The sequence below is a fragment of the Anarhichas minor genome, unplaced genomic scaffold, assembly GCF_050575085.1.
Source record: "Anarhichas minor isolate MPS153535 unplaced genomic scaffold, ASM5057508v1 ptg000025l, whole genome shotgun sequence".
Classification (NCBI taxonomy): Eukaryota; Metazoa; Chordata; class Actinopteri; order Perciformes; family Anarhichadidae; genus Anarhichas; species Anarhichas minor.
In genome coordinates, this window is record NW_027466471.1 from 12,582,501 (window position 1) to 12,601,100 (window position 18,600).

Here is an 18,600-nt window from a genome sequence, read left to right on the forward strand (position 1 = left end):
TTTTTCTGTGACTCTTGACGCTCTTGTTGGGCTTTTGCTGCAGTGGACCATACTTTCTTAAACTGGTCACTATATAAATTGGACTGTTGCTGTAAGCATTAATCGATAGCACTGATTCAAAGCAGAGGGATGCTTTTTTAAGCAAGCAGTTTATTGTTTTCCTGCTGAGCTTCCTGTGAAGAGGTAGCACAGCAGTTACAAGCTGTAAGGTATAGTCTTGTGATTTTGGGTCAAAGAGCACTCTTCCATGGGATCTCATAGGACCAAAACATCAGGCATATGAGGCTCATTAAGAGCCGGTTACATAAGTCAGTGCCCTGAACAGTAGTTCTCAGCTCTCTCTCCCTCATTCCAGATAATGGTCTGACTGACCGATGTGCTTTGTGTCCACACACACGGGTGTGGCCTTATGTTGGGTCTTGTTACATTCGAGATGTTCTGATAAAAAAAATGTTGTGTTAGTGAAATCCGGCACCTCATAATGTTTGTGTGTGTTTAGTTTGACCTCTCCTCTTACTACACCCACTCTGATTGTCCTGTCTACAGTGCTGTACTCTGGCTCGAAGTGCTGATGGGCTATGTCCCAGTTGCAATGTAACGAAAGCATGACAGGAGTGTTTGTTTTCTTTCCAGACTTCGTCATATCAGGTTATTCAGCACCATGCCATTCTTTTCTTGTTGCCTGTCTCAGCTCACTTGTGGCAACCTTTAATCGGATCACTTTAGCGACGGACCGTGCATTTCGTTAAAGAATGAGATATGAGATTATTTGCAGGTGGTTTCCATACAGATTGTATCACACATTATATAAAAACAAAATGTGGCGTCCAACTTTGTAAGGACTTGGTTTTAATACCTGTAGTGGACATTATTTATTGAATTTCAGTTTTCTGTGATTTCACTAGTAGCAGTTATGAGTTGTCCAACAATACAACATGTGGTTTGTTTTGTAGTTACTGATGGGTAAATATGTCTTGTGTGTTCTGCTGTTTTGTCATTTCAACAGTAAGTCAGTGCCAGGCCTTTAGGGGTTTATACTAATGATTACTTCTCTTATTGGTTAATCTATTACTAAATAAGTCATTTAGCCTTTACAATGTCAAACCAGCAAATATTCAATTCATACTAATGCAATTAAAAAAGTAAGTCTATAATGGATTTTTGTGGCAGATATCATTTGGGAATAAAAAAAATCAGATATATTGGATATTGTTTTTACATAAACACTCAACACAAACATTTTTGATGAAGAATTGTGTTCAAGATATGTACTCAGCACATTTTGTACGTTGAAAATTACTCTTGTCTGCAGTGGAAAAATGAATGGGGACACTGGCTCTACAGGATTTCTGTAATGCAAGGTCTTATTGTTTTTGAACATTACTTTTTGGGGCCTTTAATGAGTTTATTTAATAGCGATAGTGGACAGAATGGTCAAGCCACCCTGGAATTAAACCAGGGACACACTGCTCAGGATATTTGCACTGATGAGGTGCATCCTAACCACATGGCTATCGTGTCAATCAACCTGATTCAACGTCTTGTTACTTGGCCGACACATGATGATAGTGACAGATCTACTGATGAATCTGGGATAAGCTAATATAGCCCGATATATTGGCCACATCATAGCATCGACCAGGATCTATATTTGTGAAGCATTAACCTGTATGTTTGGTTTTTTACTAGATGAATTATATGATCAGTTTTGTCATCAAAATTGGAATTTAGTGTCAAGCAGTGCTGAATAAGAAGGTGCTTTGTCGCATAATACCGAGACAGGTCAGTGGGCAGTTTGACCCACATACGCTATTGAATGGATGAGGTTTAGCCTCCACACCTCTGTAAAGTTGTGTTGCACCACTATACCTAAGCACAGCATGGGCTGCTCTTTCTCTGTTATCTTTTTTTATTGTCCTTTCCTTTCATTGTCCATGCTTCACTCATGTCAGCACATACCATATACTCATTCAGGACTTCATAATAACTGTCTTTGATTACAGTACTGTGATCGATGTTCACCCAGACGACATGAAATCGGTTAGGAAATTAAAGCTTCCCCACATTATTGTCCATAACAATGGAAAGTACGTAAACTATACGCCAGTTGTTACAAATAGGAAATGATCTCCTTAATTTAAAGTCACCCCTTTATGTTATTTGTTTAAATGATTCAGAAGAACAAGTAATTCTGTAACTGAAGTAATTGAAGTAATTTCAAGTTCGTAATAGCTATTCATAAAATTGGCAAAATCTGTAAAAAGATAGAATATAAAAAAACATAAAAGCTTAAATACTTAAATAAAAGCTTATAAACAGGTTCATAGATAGTGTAGATGAAACAAAGCATGATTGTTATTTTAATGTTAAATCCTTGAAAACAGCTTTTATGTAACCTCAGCTTTTCTTAGAATGACAGTCAGTGGCCCTCCTTACAAATAGGTATTACGTTGCCATTATAAGCTATCGCTGTCAATGTTTTTGGCTTTGCTCATGCTGAAAGTAACAAAAGTCAAGTGAGTAATTAAAGGGCCACTCCACCGATTTTGAGTAAATGACTTTGTTTAATGTCTTCTATAGCTATCTTAAAAATAAATCTTGGCTTGGGCTTTGAGACTACAGCTTTATTCAATTCAATTAAATTTATTTTATATAGCCCAAAATCACAAATCAGAAATTTGCCTCAGAGGGCTTTACAATCTGTACACATACGACATCGTCTGTCCCAGGACCCTCGCATTGGCACAGGAGTTTATAACAACCTGCGTTACAAACGGGGAGTGGGAAGTTTAAAAGGCCTGTGCATTTACCAGGCAGGGAGATCTTATTAAAACACACTATATGACTAAAACTCAGGATATCTCAGCCTCTGTATCAAGTTTTGACTATTCTTCTTTTTTAAATCAGTCTCTGGAAAGTTCCCCAATTGTACAAAATCACTGGAATGCACCTTTTAAGAGTGAAATTGTCTCAACAATCCTCATTCACAGCACCTCATGTAATTCTTGATGATGTGATCTGACCAATATTAGTCAGTCAAGGCAATGTGTCTGCGACACTGGCTTCCCTAACTTCATGTTTGTTCACAGATATGTTAATCTTGGCAAGTCTGTCAACAAATGCAAGTGTCAGGGTCTGTTAAAAATGCCCTTCATTTACTGTACTTTGCAGCAGGTGAATCTGGATGTTTCCCAGTATTATCGCTGTGATCTTAATGACCTCCAACGGGGAATTCCCCGCCTACTTGGCCCCCGTAACATATTAGCACTAGCCTTTGAGAGGGTGAAAACATGTCCCAAAGAAGGCCTGCAGCAGTAATTGGCTGAGAATTGTGTAGCAGGCAGAGCAATAGGTTGGCAGCCCTGCAGGAATTCAAATTATTTGGAGGTTGTGGTGTTTGTTGTTGTTGTTTTGGCCCTGCCGAGCCCCCCATGGTACCCCTCCTACTTCTCTGCCCTGGTAAAGACATGGCTTGCAGAGGCCCACTCAGGGGACCCAAGGGTGCTAGAGTGAGATAATGTGTAAGAGAAATGACAGCAAGACATAGAAGGGCGGATGAAAGCAAACAAGTGGGAGAAAAACAAGACTAAAAGAATGTGGAACAATGAAATTCCACGTCTTTTTCTTGCGCAGACTGTGACCTCCGATCAATAAAGACAGGGTGATCTAATTCCATTTTACCGTCACGATTGATCACGTATGAGAATAATAAACACTGTCAGTTGCTACCAAAGCGATATGCAGGTAATAAACCTGCCTGTGACCCTTATGGCTTAAAGAAGAGTACAGGACCTTTGGACTTCAGGGCCGTGTAAATGAAGCTGGGCTTGGCTATCATGGGCAAGTCGCTTTTCTTCTCTTCATGTCATGTGATCATGTTTTCCAGTGGCTGAGGCTAGTTTACGTAGATATCACTGGTGGTTGAATATAATAAGCCTGCTGTAATAAGTCCTTGTCTCACGCTCAGAGAGTGTGTAGCTGTAGTGTATCGCTCCATCAGGGCTGCCTCTCTCTTCCTCTGTGTCTTAAGAGAACATCGTCTCTGTTTTCCCTCAATATACTCATCTCTATGTTTCTCTCACCCCCCTCCATTCCCTCAGTTGAATCATGTGACTCTCTGGACACAGTGGGTGACCTCCTCCTCACTGATTTTCATGCAGAGTGGAACTAGAGTGAGACGCTCTCTGAATTACAAATACACAGGCCGAGTCCTCTCCCTGGGTTTCTTGCATTCATATTGTCTTAGAAAACACAATATATACATTTTCTTGCTCTTTATCCTCTGATTATGTACTTGTGTTTACAGTAATAGTGCTTTTTTTTCTTTTCTGTTCTGCTTAGAAAACGACGTGCCTTGACTTGGTCTTGCACGTCATTATTACGAGGGAACTAACTATTTAAAAACTATCACACCTTTTGTTCTTTATCCCTGTTTCTCGCTCCCATTGTCTTCTCTGTATCTTTCATTCCCTCTTTCTGTCGAGCTTATTTTTTCTTTCCATGTCACATGATCTGAAAGGTCATAGCGCACTGTAGGTGCACACTCTCACTCTCACTCTCACTCTCACTCTCACTCTCTCTCTCTCCATCCCACCTATTGTTTCTCTTTATTTGCCGTTGCTAAAAGGTCAAATACCATCAATATTTGAAATGTACATTTAGTTGGTGATAGTTGTTTGGCCAGTGGTATATCTCACACTAAAACAACTACTCAGATTGATTATTATCATCACACACTGCACACTGTGCTGTGTGTGATGATGCTTTAGGGACAGCAGCAGTTGTCATTGTAAAGAATTCCCATTCCTTGCACTTATAATATGCTTCACCTTGCAGCATCATGTTCTTATGCAGCTGGATGCAGCTACAACTTATGACCAAAAGCATAGTCTTTTCATTTGGTGCTGCCCTTTGGCCAAACTTACATTTTTGCCCCTCTAGTAGTAACAGCGAAGTTGTCTCCACATTGTAAATCGAATCAATCAAACACCCACATGGGCTGCCTGTGTAGCTAAACTGTTTGTCTTGTTTATATACATATAGTCTCCTCATACACTCACACAGCTGCAGTGCTGCATAGTGCCTGGTGCACGCAGGCAGACTACTCTGCAGCACAGCTTGTCTCTCTCAGAGGAATGATGAAAACAAACACAACCCCAGAGGATACGGGGAAATATGGAACAGAACGCACCAAAAAAAGTCCAAAATATACCTGCTTGCTGTTTTACTGCCTCATTTGCTGTGGGGACTCACCAGGGAGATAGAAAAGTGAAGGCGTGCGTACAGTATACGATGTGTTACTACGTCTGTTTATTTGTACACATTACAATGCACACATTGAACTTGTTTGCATTTTATGTTTTGTTTGCTTTTTGTGTGTGTGTTTGTGTCTTTTGATCGTCTGTTTGAATTTGGTGGAATCAGAGCAGAGCTCCAGAATTGGGTGGGTTTTATATCTTTATCATTGATGAGCAGATATTTCTGCTTGACTGAACATTTCACAATGAAAGTGTGCGTCTCTTCTCTATCCCCCTCAATCTGTCTGCCCCCCCACCAAGCATTTTTTCACTCCTCTGCCTGTCACACTTTTTGTCTGTGAGCAAAACACATTATTGAAATATGTACAAAGGCCAGGGTAAAGGTTAAGGTGGTAAAGTACTACATATTGTTTATTTTGTACGACTGATCATTTCTGCTTGGCTGGTGGAGAGGAGTCCACACATTAGATGTTTGTTTCCCAGCCCTATGATTCATAGAAGAACATGACACATTTCACAGAAGCAACTATTTTACACGGTTGGGGTAATTAAGCCACTTATGTAATCCCACTGACACACCAAAGTGTTTACACAAGGCTGCAGAAAGATAATGACTACTGCTCCGCACCATTCAGCCTTGTCGTATACATTACTTTTTGGGAAATTTTGTATTTTCATGAATTTATTTAAATATAATTCAGTTATACTTCATCAATCATTTATTTCATCTGTTAGTTAATATTTTCAGTCCATTTTTTTTTTTTTATCATGTTGACCGAGTTCCTAAAATATGAACAACAATGCAGTTGAACAGGTTTTCTGAGTTAATTATTGCTTGGGTGGAGTTTCTGTGAGCTGTAGTTAAGGATCAGAGCAGTTAAATCGATGAAGCCGATCCCCCGCAAGCCGAGCTAAGCTGACTCCCCGTGCATCTTCTTGATTGTATCTATCCAAATCCAGATATCTGTGCTTATCTAACATCTTGCAGTCGGGGATTGTGAAGGTCATGGAAGCCCAGCAGACCAGTCCTCAGCACTCTGCATTGCTGGTCTGCTATTGATTCTCCATTATGTCTCCAATCTGCTGCTGTAATCTAATAGTATCTGGGGACTGAAGCAAAGCAGAGCAAAGAGGAACCGATGTGTAGTATCTGTGTCCTGGTGAAAGAAACTGTGGGAGCCTCCTTGACTGAATACCTCTCAGCCCTGCTGTCATGATCTTTTTTTTAAATGGTTGTGCTCTACTGTGGAAATTTCTGTTCCACTTTTGTCACTTATTGCAAAGAACCAGGTCTCCCTATAGGAAGAGATCATTATTTGTATGTATGTAAACACATATGTGGCATGGTTGATTAGGCTGTCTGATTACTGCTTTCCTTTCTACTGTCATTACCTTGCCTCCTGAGACCAGGGAGGGAGTGTTGCCACAGCTACTTACACGTTTTTCGACAGTTCAGATGCATTGGATCTGCATTTTTATCATACCAGACGGCCTATGTCTGCTCTCAGCAACGCATATAGCCCGGACTGCTTGGCTACAGTGTGGCTATTTGACTTACACAGGAGCTTAATAGCACCCTTGGCAACATCCCTGAAACCATGGAGGAGATATGGTATGAGAGCCAGTGTTTGATCTGCACTTAAGTGTGTTTGTTTGAAGGGTGGTAGAGTTTCTGACAATAGCGTGTGGACGAGCGGGAAGAGAGTTGCTTGAGGACAGAGAGACTGACGTAGAGAAGAGCAAAGTTTTATTTTTTTTAGCAGAAGTCACAAAGTGCTTTACAAGGAAAGATGAAGTGATTGAAAAGTGTTGACCACGTCTGGGTTTTGTCAAAGACACAGTCACGGGAAGAGCTGGGGTGAGTTTGGCAAGGAACTTTGCTTTGTTTTTTGTGTTTTACAAAAAAAAACATTTTTACTGGACAGTTGCTTCTGCTGTGTACAGTATATATGTTTGTGCGTGAATTCCAAACTGTGTGACATAGAAATGGAAATATTTGTTCTCATTCAATACATTTTTTTTCTCTAGTCTACATTGTGCAGACGTAGTTTTAACACACAACGTGTGGAGTCTTTAGGATCTCGCTATACTTTCACAAAGTCGCATAACTCAACCCCTCGACACAGGCCAGGTAGACGGTTTTCATTTAGATTTAGACTTTCATGTATAGAATTTCCTTTTTATTGACCAGTTGTATAATTTTACCGTTTTGGTCCTCGTCCAGACCACAAAACATTCACAATCTACCAGAGGAATTGATTTGACATTGGAAATGCATGCAAAGATGCAATTTTATAGCTCACAGTAATGTAATTGTGACTCACAACACAACATCGTTTTACCCATGTGTAACGGTGTGTAGCCTACATGTGCTCTCTTTTTTCCTTGTTGTCCTGTATGCCGATGGTACGTGCAGGGAGGGTGTTTGACAGTGGTAAGACACGGCTGATTATAGATCATCCATCCATCCATTTTCATCCTCATGTCCAACCATCTGTCTGCCTCTCTTTTGTTGAGAGGTGAACAACAGATCTGCTGTTGCTCACTGCAGCTGCGGGCCCATCATGGATTGTTCTAGAAACAGTCAGTTGGAGCACCGGCTGTGTTGTGGGGTCAGGTGAGAGAGGGAGAGGGAGAGAGAGGGAGAGAGGGAGGGAGAGGTCCAAACAATCCCTTTTAACACTGACGCTCAGGCCAGTACTGAGCAGAGAGCCAGAGAGGCCGGGAGGCTCATTAACATTCCTCAGGTTCAGAGCACACAGCCAGTCCTACAGTATGATGGCTCAGGTGGATCAACACCTCATTGCACAGTGGTGAAGATAAATAATCTGATTCATTTCTAACTACACAGCTGAAGGTTGATAATAGGATTTTCCAGTTCCAGTCAGATGAAGCAGAGAGATTTTGACTCACGGCCTTGAGACCTGCAGGTGCATTTCCGAGAGCGTGACTGAGAGCGTTCTTTATGAGGTGTTATTTATCGCCACCCTTCCCCACACACACACACACACACACACACACACACATGGCCTGGAATATGGAAGGAATTACCAAAATAAAGAAGTCAGAGATTAGAAGGAAGGAGAAGGAGGAAGAAGGTGCCAGTAAATTATAGTGTGCTTTCTACGTCTGTACAGTTCGATTTCAGGATTGTATTGTTCTCCTGAGCAAGGCTAATAAGAAGAGTTGGGATGGTTACTACACACACACACACACACATATGTATGTATGTATGTATGTATGTATGTATGTATGTTCATGAGTGACTATCATAGCAGTGATCTCATGCTGGAGGCCAGTTTTACAGTGAAAGTTTAGAAATAGAAATAGTAGAAATTAATTGCCTTTGCTTTCAGGCAGAGATTAATAGAAGAGTGATTGCATTTAAGTGGCCCCAAACTTATCACAGTTAATCAAGGTCTTTTTGCTGCTGGACATGTTCCATCCCATCCTCAGTCACATCTTAACTTGGATCAGCTTCACTCAATGCAGAGGCTGTGAGCGTTTTTTTGCCCTGTTTTTTATTATTATTATTATGTAATAATAACCTGTGCGTCTGTTCTCTTGCAGAGGGTCCCCTGGCAGATCCAAGCCTGCTGATGTTGGCTGACAATCAAGAGATGTTGCCCTGATTGCTGTTTTGTCGGGCACAGCTTTACATTAGGCAAGGTAAGTTTATGCTTTTTACTTTTTCAGTCATTTATGATGGAAATAGCTATTTTAAGTTGTCACATTAGCACCAGCAATTTTACTTTTTACTTTCTCTTTCAGATGTCTACCACTACAGAAAATGGAATGGGAGGGCCTTGGAGCACAAGCAGAGAGAAAACATACAAAAAGGTAAATAAGTATGACTATTCATACAAGAGCTTAACTGCGTATGGTTTTATTTTCCTCTTAAGATGAATGTCAATCTGCTTCCACAACATTTAATTTGGAATGCTGCTGTTTAGAGCCAACAAGACCAAAAGGTTTCTACTTCTGAGCCTGAGAGTCACATGAGTCCTTATAAATGTCCTTCTCCAGCACATAATGTCCTGACCCCTGCCAGGGCCGGCTGCCAGAGATCAGTCAAGTGCTGGTCACACTTGTTTCCTTTCTTATAAAAAAAAAAATTCAGACGTCACTGCTCATGGCAGCATTTCTTAAGATGTCACCATTAAAAGACTGTACACAACGGCTACTACTGTTTCAGGTTGGGACTTAGAAGGTCTTTTTGTGTGTTTATGACCCAGCCTTTTTAGGGTTTTAAAGTGTTAGTGTGGAATACATTCCACAAAACTGTACTATACAGCAGCACACTCTTTCATGGCTTGTACAGAATATGCATGCTAATTTAGGAGTTTGGCAGATTAATGGATTATTTCTGCTAATAATATGGTAAAAAGGTTTGTTTCTACCTGCATATGACATTTGCCGGAGCAAAGAACTCCTATATTTCCATTGTATTCCCATTAATTCCCATGAATTCCTATGGAAAGTTTCCACCTTGAATATTGCCAGAAATTTGCAACCCTAGTTATCACTCTCGAGCTTCACATTTACATCCATTAGTGAATGCAATGAGGATAACAGTGACAGTATGATATAACAGCCTGACTAATGGGTTGTTTTCTCTTCTATGTTCCTATTTAGACTACGTCATCGGCCTTGAAGGGGGCCATTCAGCTCGGTATTGGCTACACAGTGGGCAACCTCACCTCCAAGCCTGACAGAGATGTGCTTATGCAAGACTTCTATGTGGTGGAGAGTGTCTTTCTGCCCAGGTCAGTGCTGTGTAGTGTCAACCCACACAGACGTACGTTTATACTTGTTATACGTTTAAACGTGTGAGTTAATTGATTTGCTCATTGTCGTTCAAAATGACAGCCAGACTTTTGCATAAGCTCAAGTTTATTTGGTCTACAAGAGCCAGTGAATCAGAGGACATAAAAACAGATTATGTGTCGGTGGTAACAGGCGGCTCTTTGGCTGCGACTATTTCCTGACACTGCAAAGTGAATGAGTGGAAAGCAACGAAAGACTAAGCTTTTTTGTCTGTCTGCCCGCTCAAATATATGTCTTGGTCTTGCGTTGAAGACATTTAAAACTATTATTAATCATGCTCAGTGGAAACTGCAAGCGCTGTACATCTAGTCCAAATAAATTATTGCTGCTCCCACAAACTGCAACCGTCATCATTTATCAACAAAGTGAATTCTGGTAGTATAAGTCGTGATGATAACTGTGAAATCAGCTTACTGTGTGCCTCTGACTGCCACAGTGCGAAACATGTCAGTGTGTGGTCATCTCAGGCTGTCTTCACAATCACATCATCAGCTTAGAGACATTTGACACAATCCAAAACAGACCCAGGAATTCTTTGAGAGTGTGACTCATGTATTCACACATACATTAGTGCAAGGTTGATGCTCAGACACATACTGTAGTTATACAGTTGATCAGTCACCTACCAGCACCAGTCTCACAGTAGAAAATACAGTTTAATTTCATGTTAGCTGAATGGGTTAACTATTTTCTATTCAAAAACATGCTTTGAATGTCTTGTCCTGAAAAACATGCAATGATTCCTGCAAAAAGAATCAAGCAACATGTGTTCTTTGGTTGTTTTTCTATCTGTGGCCAAATAAATGGATCATCCCAGACTGTTTACTCTAAAGCTGCAGGAAGAGGATTGGAGTCTAACAAGGAAATACTTTGTGGTTTACCTTTGAGATACTGCACCCGGATATGCAAACTGATAATGGTTCATGCAAACCTGGTCTTGGCACGCACATAGTCATTTTACTGCTCATCAACCAAACCAAAACATTACTCTTTGTTTCTGTGTCTGCCCGACAGAGATGAGTATCAATAGTTCAAAGCTTGCTTCTTATATCATCCTCAATCTGCACCCAACGTCAAGCCTTTTCACATGATGGTGAAATAAAACTAAAGTTGTAGTTATCTTCAGGGCCAGCTTTTCACAGGGAAAGCCAACTGAATTAAAACAAATCAAGGTTAGATGGTTAGAGAAAAAAGATAATTACAAAAGACACAACAAACAAAATACGACGAGAAAATGAATGTCTTACAACTTGCATCTTACACAACTTTTTCCCTCTTAATTCTCTTTACTTTCTCTAAGTGTTTGTGATCTGTAAAAGCACACAAACACAAACCGCTCTCTTTCTTGTCACTGGCGTAGTGTCCCGAGAGAGACGGCTCTCAGGCGCTTTTGCTTCCCTCCTTCTCACCACTCGTCTCCCCCTTCTTCCTCTTCTTGTTGTTTCTGGTGTTTCCACTGTTGTCCTGTCACTCTAGTTTTGGATGGCTGGAGATGTTGCAGATCCCCCCCCCCCCCCCCACACACACACACACACCTACAGATGGCTCTCTGATTAGATTGCATGAAACATTTCCAAGTGATCTGTCTTGTTAAATGGTTTCCATGCGAGGCGTATGTTACCATCACGGACTGTCAGTCATTGATGAAAGATAATTGTTGTTTCGTTCACACACTAAACAGAGCAGTCGGATTTCATTGTGGAGTAATCACAGGTATCGTGTTACACAGCAGAGCCTGACTGTTCCCTGTATCGCATTACTGAATATAGCACCAGCATAAAACAGCAAAGCAGTAGCCTCTTTACCCAGAAACCCATCCAAGTCCTTAGAATATTAACCAGATTTAGAGGTGCCCTGGAAAATACAACTCTTTATTAACCTACTTCTTGTAGATTTAGGCTCAGTGCGGTTGCTTTACGTCATGAAAGACTCGACGGCTGACTCATTTGAACCTTATCAGACATGCTTACTCCTGTGTCGTTGTGTTCCTCTAGGACACATGTCTTTGTCAAAGCCCGTTTCAGAATGTCAGGTTTTAAGGTCCAGTCAAATCAACCAAAAAATGTAGGTTATTCTGTGTGTTTTGGTGCTTTCTATTTCCACCTTTTCCCTCTCTCCCCCTCAGAGTCAAGGCTCATGTGTTGTGTGGTATTGTTTACATCCAGTAATCAGAGCCACCTTCAGTCTCCAGGCAAAGAACTCTAGACAGGCCAGATTGTCACCACAATACTGGTGAATGTGGGTTCCCAGAGATGACTTTACTAAAGCCTGTTCATGCATGGGTGGAGCACATTACAAGGGCCCACTGATACACTTACTTGGAGTCAATTGCCCGGGTACAAAGATTAGGTGTTAGGGTTCACTTTCCCGCCTGGTGCTGCCTTGGTTGGAGAATGACTTAAAGGTTTTCTTAACCCCACCTTTTTTGAATTAGTGTTGGAATAATGTATCTAATGAACCAATATATGCTCTTGTTTCCCAGTGAGGGAAGCAACTTGACCCCAGCACATCACTATCCTGACTTTCGCTTCAAGACCTATGCCCCGCTAGCCTTCCGCTACTTCAGGGATCTGTTCGGCATCAAACCAGACGATTACCTGGTAAGACTAAAACCTAGCTGAGACGTAACTGGTTATTGTTTATTCCACCTTCACACCAGTCATAAACTCATAATCCAGTCCTCATGTCCCAAAACAAGCATTCACATCATATAGCTTAAGTAAGACACAATGAAACATTAGAGAAACTGTACCCTTTATGAGTTTTACCCAGGACAAATGACTCAAAGCAATAGTTTGATGTTTTGGGAAATAGGCTTATTCACAGTGACTTCTCCACTAGTTGTCTGGCCAGGAAATCACTTCCAAGAAATTGTCCCACAAATAACCCCACGTAAAATCACAAATTGTAGCTGCCAGCTCGCTGTAGCTTCATAATTAGTGGACAGACATGCGAGTGGTATCAATCTTATCTCTCGACAGGCAAGTGAATATGCATAGTTCCCTCCCTATTGCTTTAAGTAGTTCTATTTATCACTGTGCCAAAAACAACACATTTAACATTGTTGAAAACGTGTCTGGTTCAAGCGTACGCTATACTGAACCACACACACTTTATTGCTGCTCAGTCCACATGAATAGTTGAATCAGATTTTATTCCATTGTTTCTATGTGTGCACGTAAGTAAATACAAAACGTAAAATGACCATTGCACCCAGAAACAAGAGACATTTCTCTTGAATTACTTCCCATTGACTGAACACTAATCTTCCACCTCAGTGCATACTTAAATATCCATCAAATTCAACGTGTATTTGATTGAGTAGTGGGCGGGTAATGCCGCACACCATCTGTGCAGGGGAGAGACAGGATGGGAGGATAAAGTCAAGGCAAAACATTGGGGTGGTGGAGATATTGGAGGTAATGACTGACCTAACGGAGTGTGTCCTCATTACGATTTAACCAGCTCCCAGAGCTGAATGAAATCAGTTGATTCTGTGATTTCCCTGCTCAAAGACACAAACACAGGCCGAGAAATAGCAAGATTGTTTATTAAAGATGTTCAAACACCCCTGTCAAATCTTTTATTTATGTGCTCTACATGCCATACTTTATGTTAACGTAATTTGCTGCTCATCAGAGAGTATACTGTACCTTGTTGCCTATTCATCCTTTTACAAACCAAACAAAATTTGATTTTGTGTAATCTTGTTTGGGCTTTATCATGTTATGTTGCCATTTTCCTTTCGTAAGCCTTTCAAAACCCCACAAGCTACATTCTTGTTTTTGAATGCCAAATTAATTTCTGCATAAGTGAAAGACAAAGTGCTCTGGAAGAGGGACCAAGGCGAAATGTAACTTAAAGGCAGCAGAGGGAGGATGGCATGAGGCACAGTAGCTTAGAGGATGTGCTAATGATTGATGTCCTTGAGATGATGATGATTCGTTCAGACAGAGGCTACAGCAGAGTCTAATTAAAAGAGAGAACACACACACACACACACACACACAGACACACACACACACAGTATCCTGAATGCAAATGCAACAAACCATGGATGTGTTTGTGCTAGTAACTCAACGTGACTGCAAACGGTCATCAGTGGAGGGGTCTCTGGAGAGGTAAGCGGATGCCTCCAGTGTTGCTCTGCTGAACATGTTGCTCTCATAACGCACTGAGTTACATCCAACATTGCTCTTCAGTTGGCTGCTCTCACAGTCTCTCCCTCACAAGTTGATTGCTTGCCACAGTGGGATGAAGGCTCTCGATCTGTTCTGGTGTTGTATTGAGAAGCAGCACAAGCAGTAATTGCTCCTTATTACCCCTCGGCTTCTGTTCATGTCCATGTTAGACAGTTTGCCTGTCTGTTGGCAGCAAGAGTCAAATGTCAGTAGATCTTATAAAAATTTGGCAGACAGATTTGTCATCCAGATGTGATAGAGATCTGGTCATTCTGCAGTTCTCATTGCAACTCATCGGTGTGTTTGCACGATAAAAATAAAATTGACAGAGACTCTCTTTCATTGACATACTGGACATTATACAGCCGTACAGCAGTATGAGGACAATCATGCGCTTTTGTGTGGATTTGCTCTGGGGCTGTTTTTATGAGTTGGGCTCAGCCCATTAGTTTTAACTAAAGGAAATGGCAATGCTACAGCATATAACTATATTTTAGACAACAATGTGTTTCACAATTTGTGGCAATCGTTTTGGGCAAACCCATTCCTGTTTCAACATCACAGCGCCTCTGTGAACAGTCGGATGCGTGTAGAAATGGTTTTCTGAGTTTGATGTGGAAGAACTTGACTGGCCTGCACAGAGCCTTGACCTAATACCCATCTCTCACCTTAATGGTTAATTCCAACAGGCCAGGCTTTATCGCCCAACATCAGTGTCTTACCTCATTGATGCGCTTGTGGCCAGGTTCCAAAATGGGTAGAAAGCCTTCCCAGCTATTATAGCTGCATATTGATGTTTTTCAAATGATGTTGTTTTTTTTGGCAGCATAGTGTAAGCAGACACTAAAACAATAACCATGTATCTGATCAGAAACCTGGTGCTTTAGTACCCCAAGAGATTTCTTTCTTCCACCACAAAAAAAACCAAAAGATGTCTGCGGTGTAGCATCTTCTTATAGTCTTATGTGTTTAGAGCTGTTTATGTCTGGATATGTTCCAAGTGGAGCTGTTTTCTTGAAGTTTGACAACTTAAAATATTCAACTGTTTTGTGTATGTTTTTTCTTCCTCAGTACTCCCTCGTAAATGAGCCTCTGATTGAGCTGACCAACCCGGGGGCCAGCGGCTCTCTCTTCTACCTAACCAGCGATGACGAGTTCATCATTAAAACCGTCCAGCACAAAGAGGCCAAGTTTCTCCAGAGATTACTGCCTGGATACTATATGGTGAGTCACTTATAGTTGATTCATGAGGTCTCCAGCACTTAGTGAGGTGGCAAAGCTACACGTCTGAATGTTGAAGTCTAGAACACTCCAAGTCTTGAATTTGAGTAGATCACTCGTCAGATGCTTAGGTGGCATAAATCAGATGCAGTGAACGTTCTCATTAGCTCAAGCTGTAGGGCACCATCAGATTGAAAAGCATCTCAGTCAAGGGGATGGAGGACAAGCTGGATGCATGCACAGAAGTCAGACATTTGATCATTTTGCTCACTCATTCATATCTGTTACTTAAATATATTCTAAGACCCCCTGCGCTCATATTGGCTATCACTTCACAATTCTTTAGACTGTAGAAGAGAAAGTATCCAAGAAGCATCAGTGAAATATGATTATAATAAAAGTCAAGCTGTCTTTCACATCACATCACAGAATCTGAACCAGAATCCACGCACACTGCTGCCCAAATTCTACGGACTGTACTGCATCCAGTCTGGAGGCATCAACATCCGACTGGTGGTAATGAACAATGTGTTGCCGCGCTCCGTCAAAATGCACTACAAATACGACCTGAAGGGATCCACCTACAAGAGACGAGCGTCCAGGAAAGAGAGAGAAAAGGCCTGTCCGACCTACAAAGACCTGGACTTCCAGGACATGCATGAAGAAGGGCTTTACTTTGATGCAGAGACATACAACAACCTGATGAAGACCCTGCAGAGAGACTGTCGGGTAGGTGGTTTTAGCAGTGTGTGGAGCAAGTGATTTTGTATATGCATGCTCATTCTTGTCTCTCTCTCTCTCTGTTCATTGGACTTTTCTTTCATAGGACTGCAACAGGAATGTCACTATTATTCCATAAAAGGAAGGTGTACAACAAACAAGGAAGTCTAGGATCAAGTCATTTTTGTTTCATTATCAGAATATTTTCCTCAAAAGGCCATTTCTGTTGAATTCTCATGCCTCTCTTTCCTTTGCTAAAACATTTTGACCTGTGTGCAGCACCGCATGGACATTGTGTCTTGTGCCGTATCAGAGCTTAGAGCAGATCGCTTTAGACCTGGGATCCACTGAAGTGAAGGGAGATAGATAGCTGTTGAAAGGATGTCACTGACCTCTTCTTGTAACAGAGTATGGAAGCTTAAACACTCTATGAATTAATTACATTGTGTTCTAGTTCGGGACAGTGTGTGCACATCTTAGATGGCACAAAATGTATTTTTTTATTTTCCATGTGTTTGTCAGTAGGACTGCTGTGTGTTTCCACTGTGTGTTCAGTCTAAGCTCTCAGTTTGCGCTGGGCTTTGTTCTGCCATCTCTGCGCTGCAATGTTTCAGTACATGACAGCTCTCCAAACACTGAATGTGATTAAGACATGATCCTGGTAGCGTGAGAGACTCAGAGCTCTAGCCAAAGATAGTCCTCCGGTCTAAAGGAGACCTGTCTGCTGGAGGGGGATATTTGGAGTTTAATAGGAGACATAATGTGTGTGCTCCGGTGATCCACCAGTACCTCCCTGCTTTTAGAGGCATGAATATATACCGCATTCAAAATCAAATATCTGAAAATAGCCCAGACTTCATTTCATATCTTTTTCCGTCTTTCTACATTGCATCAGTGTGAGAGAAATTGTATGTGAAAACAGCCCAGCAGTACAGACTAAAGGACCATGTACAATACATTTTCAGGTTTTGCTGACGTGTTTGTGGACCACAACTGTAGGCAAGGAATAAGCCTCCAAGCTTTAAAAGGCAAAGGAACCAGAACAGAAGAGCTGAATTGCTGATTGGGTCGTCAAACTGTGGAATAATTATCTTGGGCTGGTGCATGTTTGTGCAGTGACATTCCTACTCTGTTGTTCTTAGTGTAGACAAGGTGGATGACCTCTTGGGATAGCTTTATGGCTGATGCCAATGTGACTTCCAGACACTGATTTAATGTGTTTTACCCTCATAGTGGCTGGTTTATGATGGGCTTTACAGCCTAAAGCCCCCCGTGCTGTAATCCCATTTGTTCTGCTTGACATACAGTAACTGCACACACACACACACACGCACACACACACACACACACACACAAAATATACACACAGCTTCTCCGTAGGGTCAACGCTCTGATATTTAACGTGGAATCTGACCGAGATCTTACAGATGAGGCCCAGAGACTTCCTGCTGGGCTCGACCAACCTGACAGACCTGGCAACTCTGCATAGCACCATTTAGATAACAACTTCATTTCTTCCATTAAACCAGCCTCAGGTTCAATGTTTAAATTATTAGCGTGTTGGAATAGAAGAACCGTGTCGGTGTTATCAACAACCGTGATTGGTGGAGCATGGAACGGAGTTAGCGGTAATGAACAGTGTGTTGCTGTAGGTAAATTTAGATTTGCCTGTTAGGCAACAGAGCTCTCTTCTATTCTGTTCTCAGCTCTACTTTTCTTTGTGTGTTATCAGATAGAAAATGTAAGTCTACATGAAGTTACTTTTGATACAGTAAATCTTCTGGTTCTGCCACACTTGTTTGTGTTTCTTCTTGGGGAAAGTAGAGTATCCTTCCAGGAAAGGTGTGTCAACAACTTGTTGCTGTTCCAGCCCTTTAACAGTATCTTGATCACAAACATGGCTCTTGTGATGTTTGGTTCGAGAAAGATTACCAGAAATAGAGAGGAATTTTAAGTGACCTCCTCAGGTTAAGGCTCTCTCATCATCATTAACCAATATGCTGACTTTGTCGATGTCCTCTATTTTCTTTTTAAGAATGACATTCTCTCCTCTTGCTAAGTCAGTATTTCCATGAACTAACGGCACACTCCCATTTACAACCTCGCCCAAACGTACCCCAGACATGAACTGTCTACCCACTCAGGCAGGGGTGTCAAACTCATTTTCACTCTGGGCCACATTAGCATTACGGTTTACCTCAAAGGGCCGGTTGTAACTCTAAGACTGTATAACTGTAACTACTCCCTAACATATTGTTAAATAACTGTCTCTGCATTTGATTATTGTTTATTCAAGTGTAAAAAGATTGTACATGCAGTTATATAAATGTAAAATTATATTTAAGCACATTTCTGTTATTATAACATAAATCCTTTTAATTTAGGGTTAAGAA

The 18,600-nt window shown here is 41.2% G+C and overlaps 1 protein-coding gene across 1 annotated transcript in view; it reads left to right on the forward strand.

Annotated features, from left to right (window-relative positions):
- pip5k1bb (phosphatidylinositol-4-phosphate 5-kinase, type I, beta b) overlaps positions 1-18,600 on the forward strand; it is a 33,219-nt gene that overhangs the window by 1,941 nt on the left and 12,678 nt on the right. Inside the window, exons 2-7 of the mRNA XM_076099600.1 lie at positions 8,829-8,927; positions 9,030-9,098; positions 9,894-10,024; positions 12,568-12,685; positions 15,338-15,490; positions 15,917-16,216. Of these exons, the coding sequence (XP_075955715.1) occupies positions 9,030-9,098; positions 9,894-10,024; positions 12,568-12,685; positions 15,338-15,490; positions 15,917-16,216 (771 nt within the window). The 5' untranslated portion in view covers positions 8,829-8,927. The remainder of the gene's footprint in view (positions 1-8,828; positions 8,928-9,029; positions 9,099-9,893; positions 10,025-12,567; positions 12,686-15,337; positions 15,491-15,916; positions 16,217-18,600) is intronic.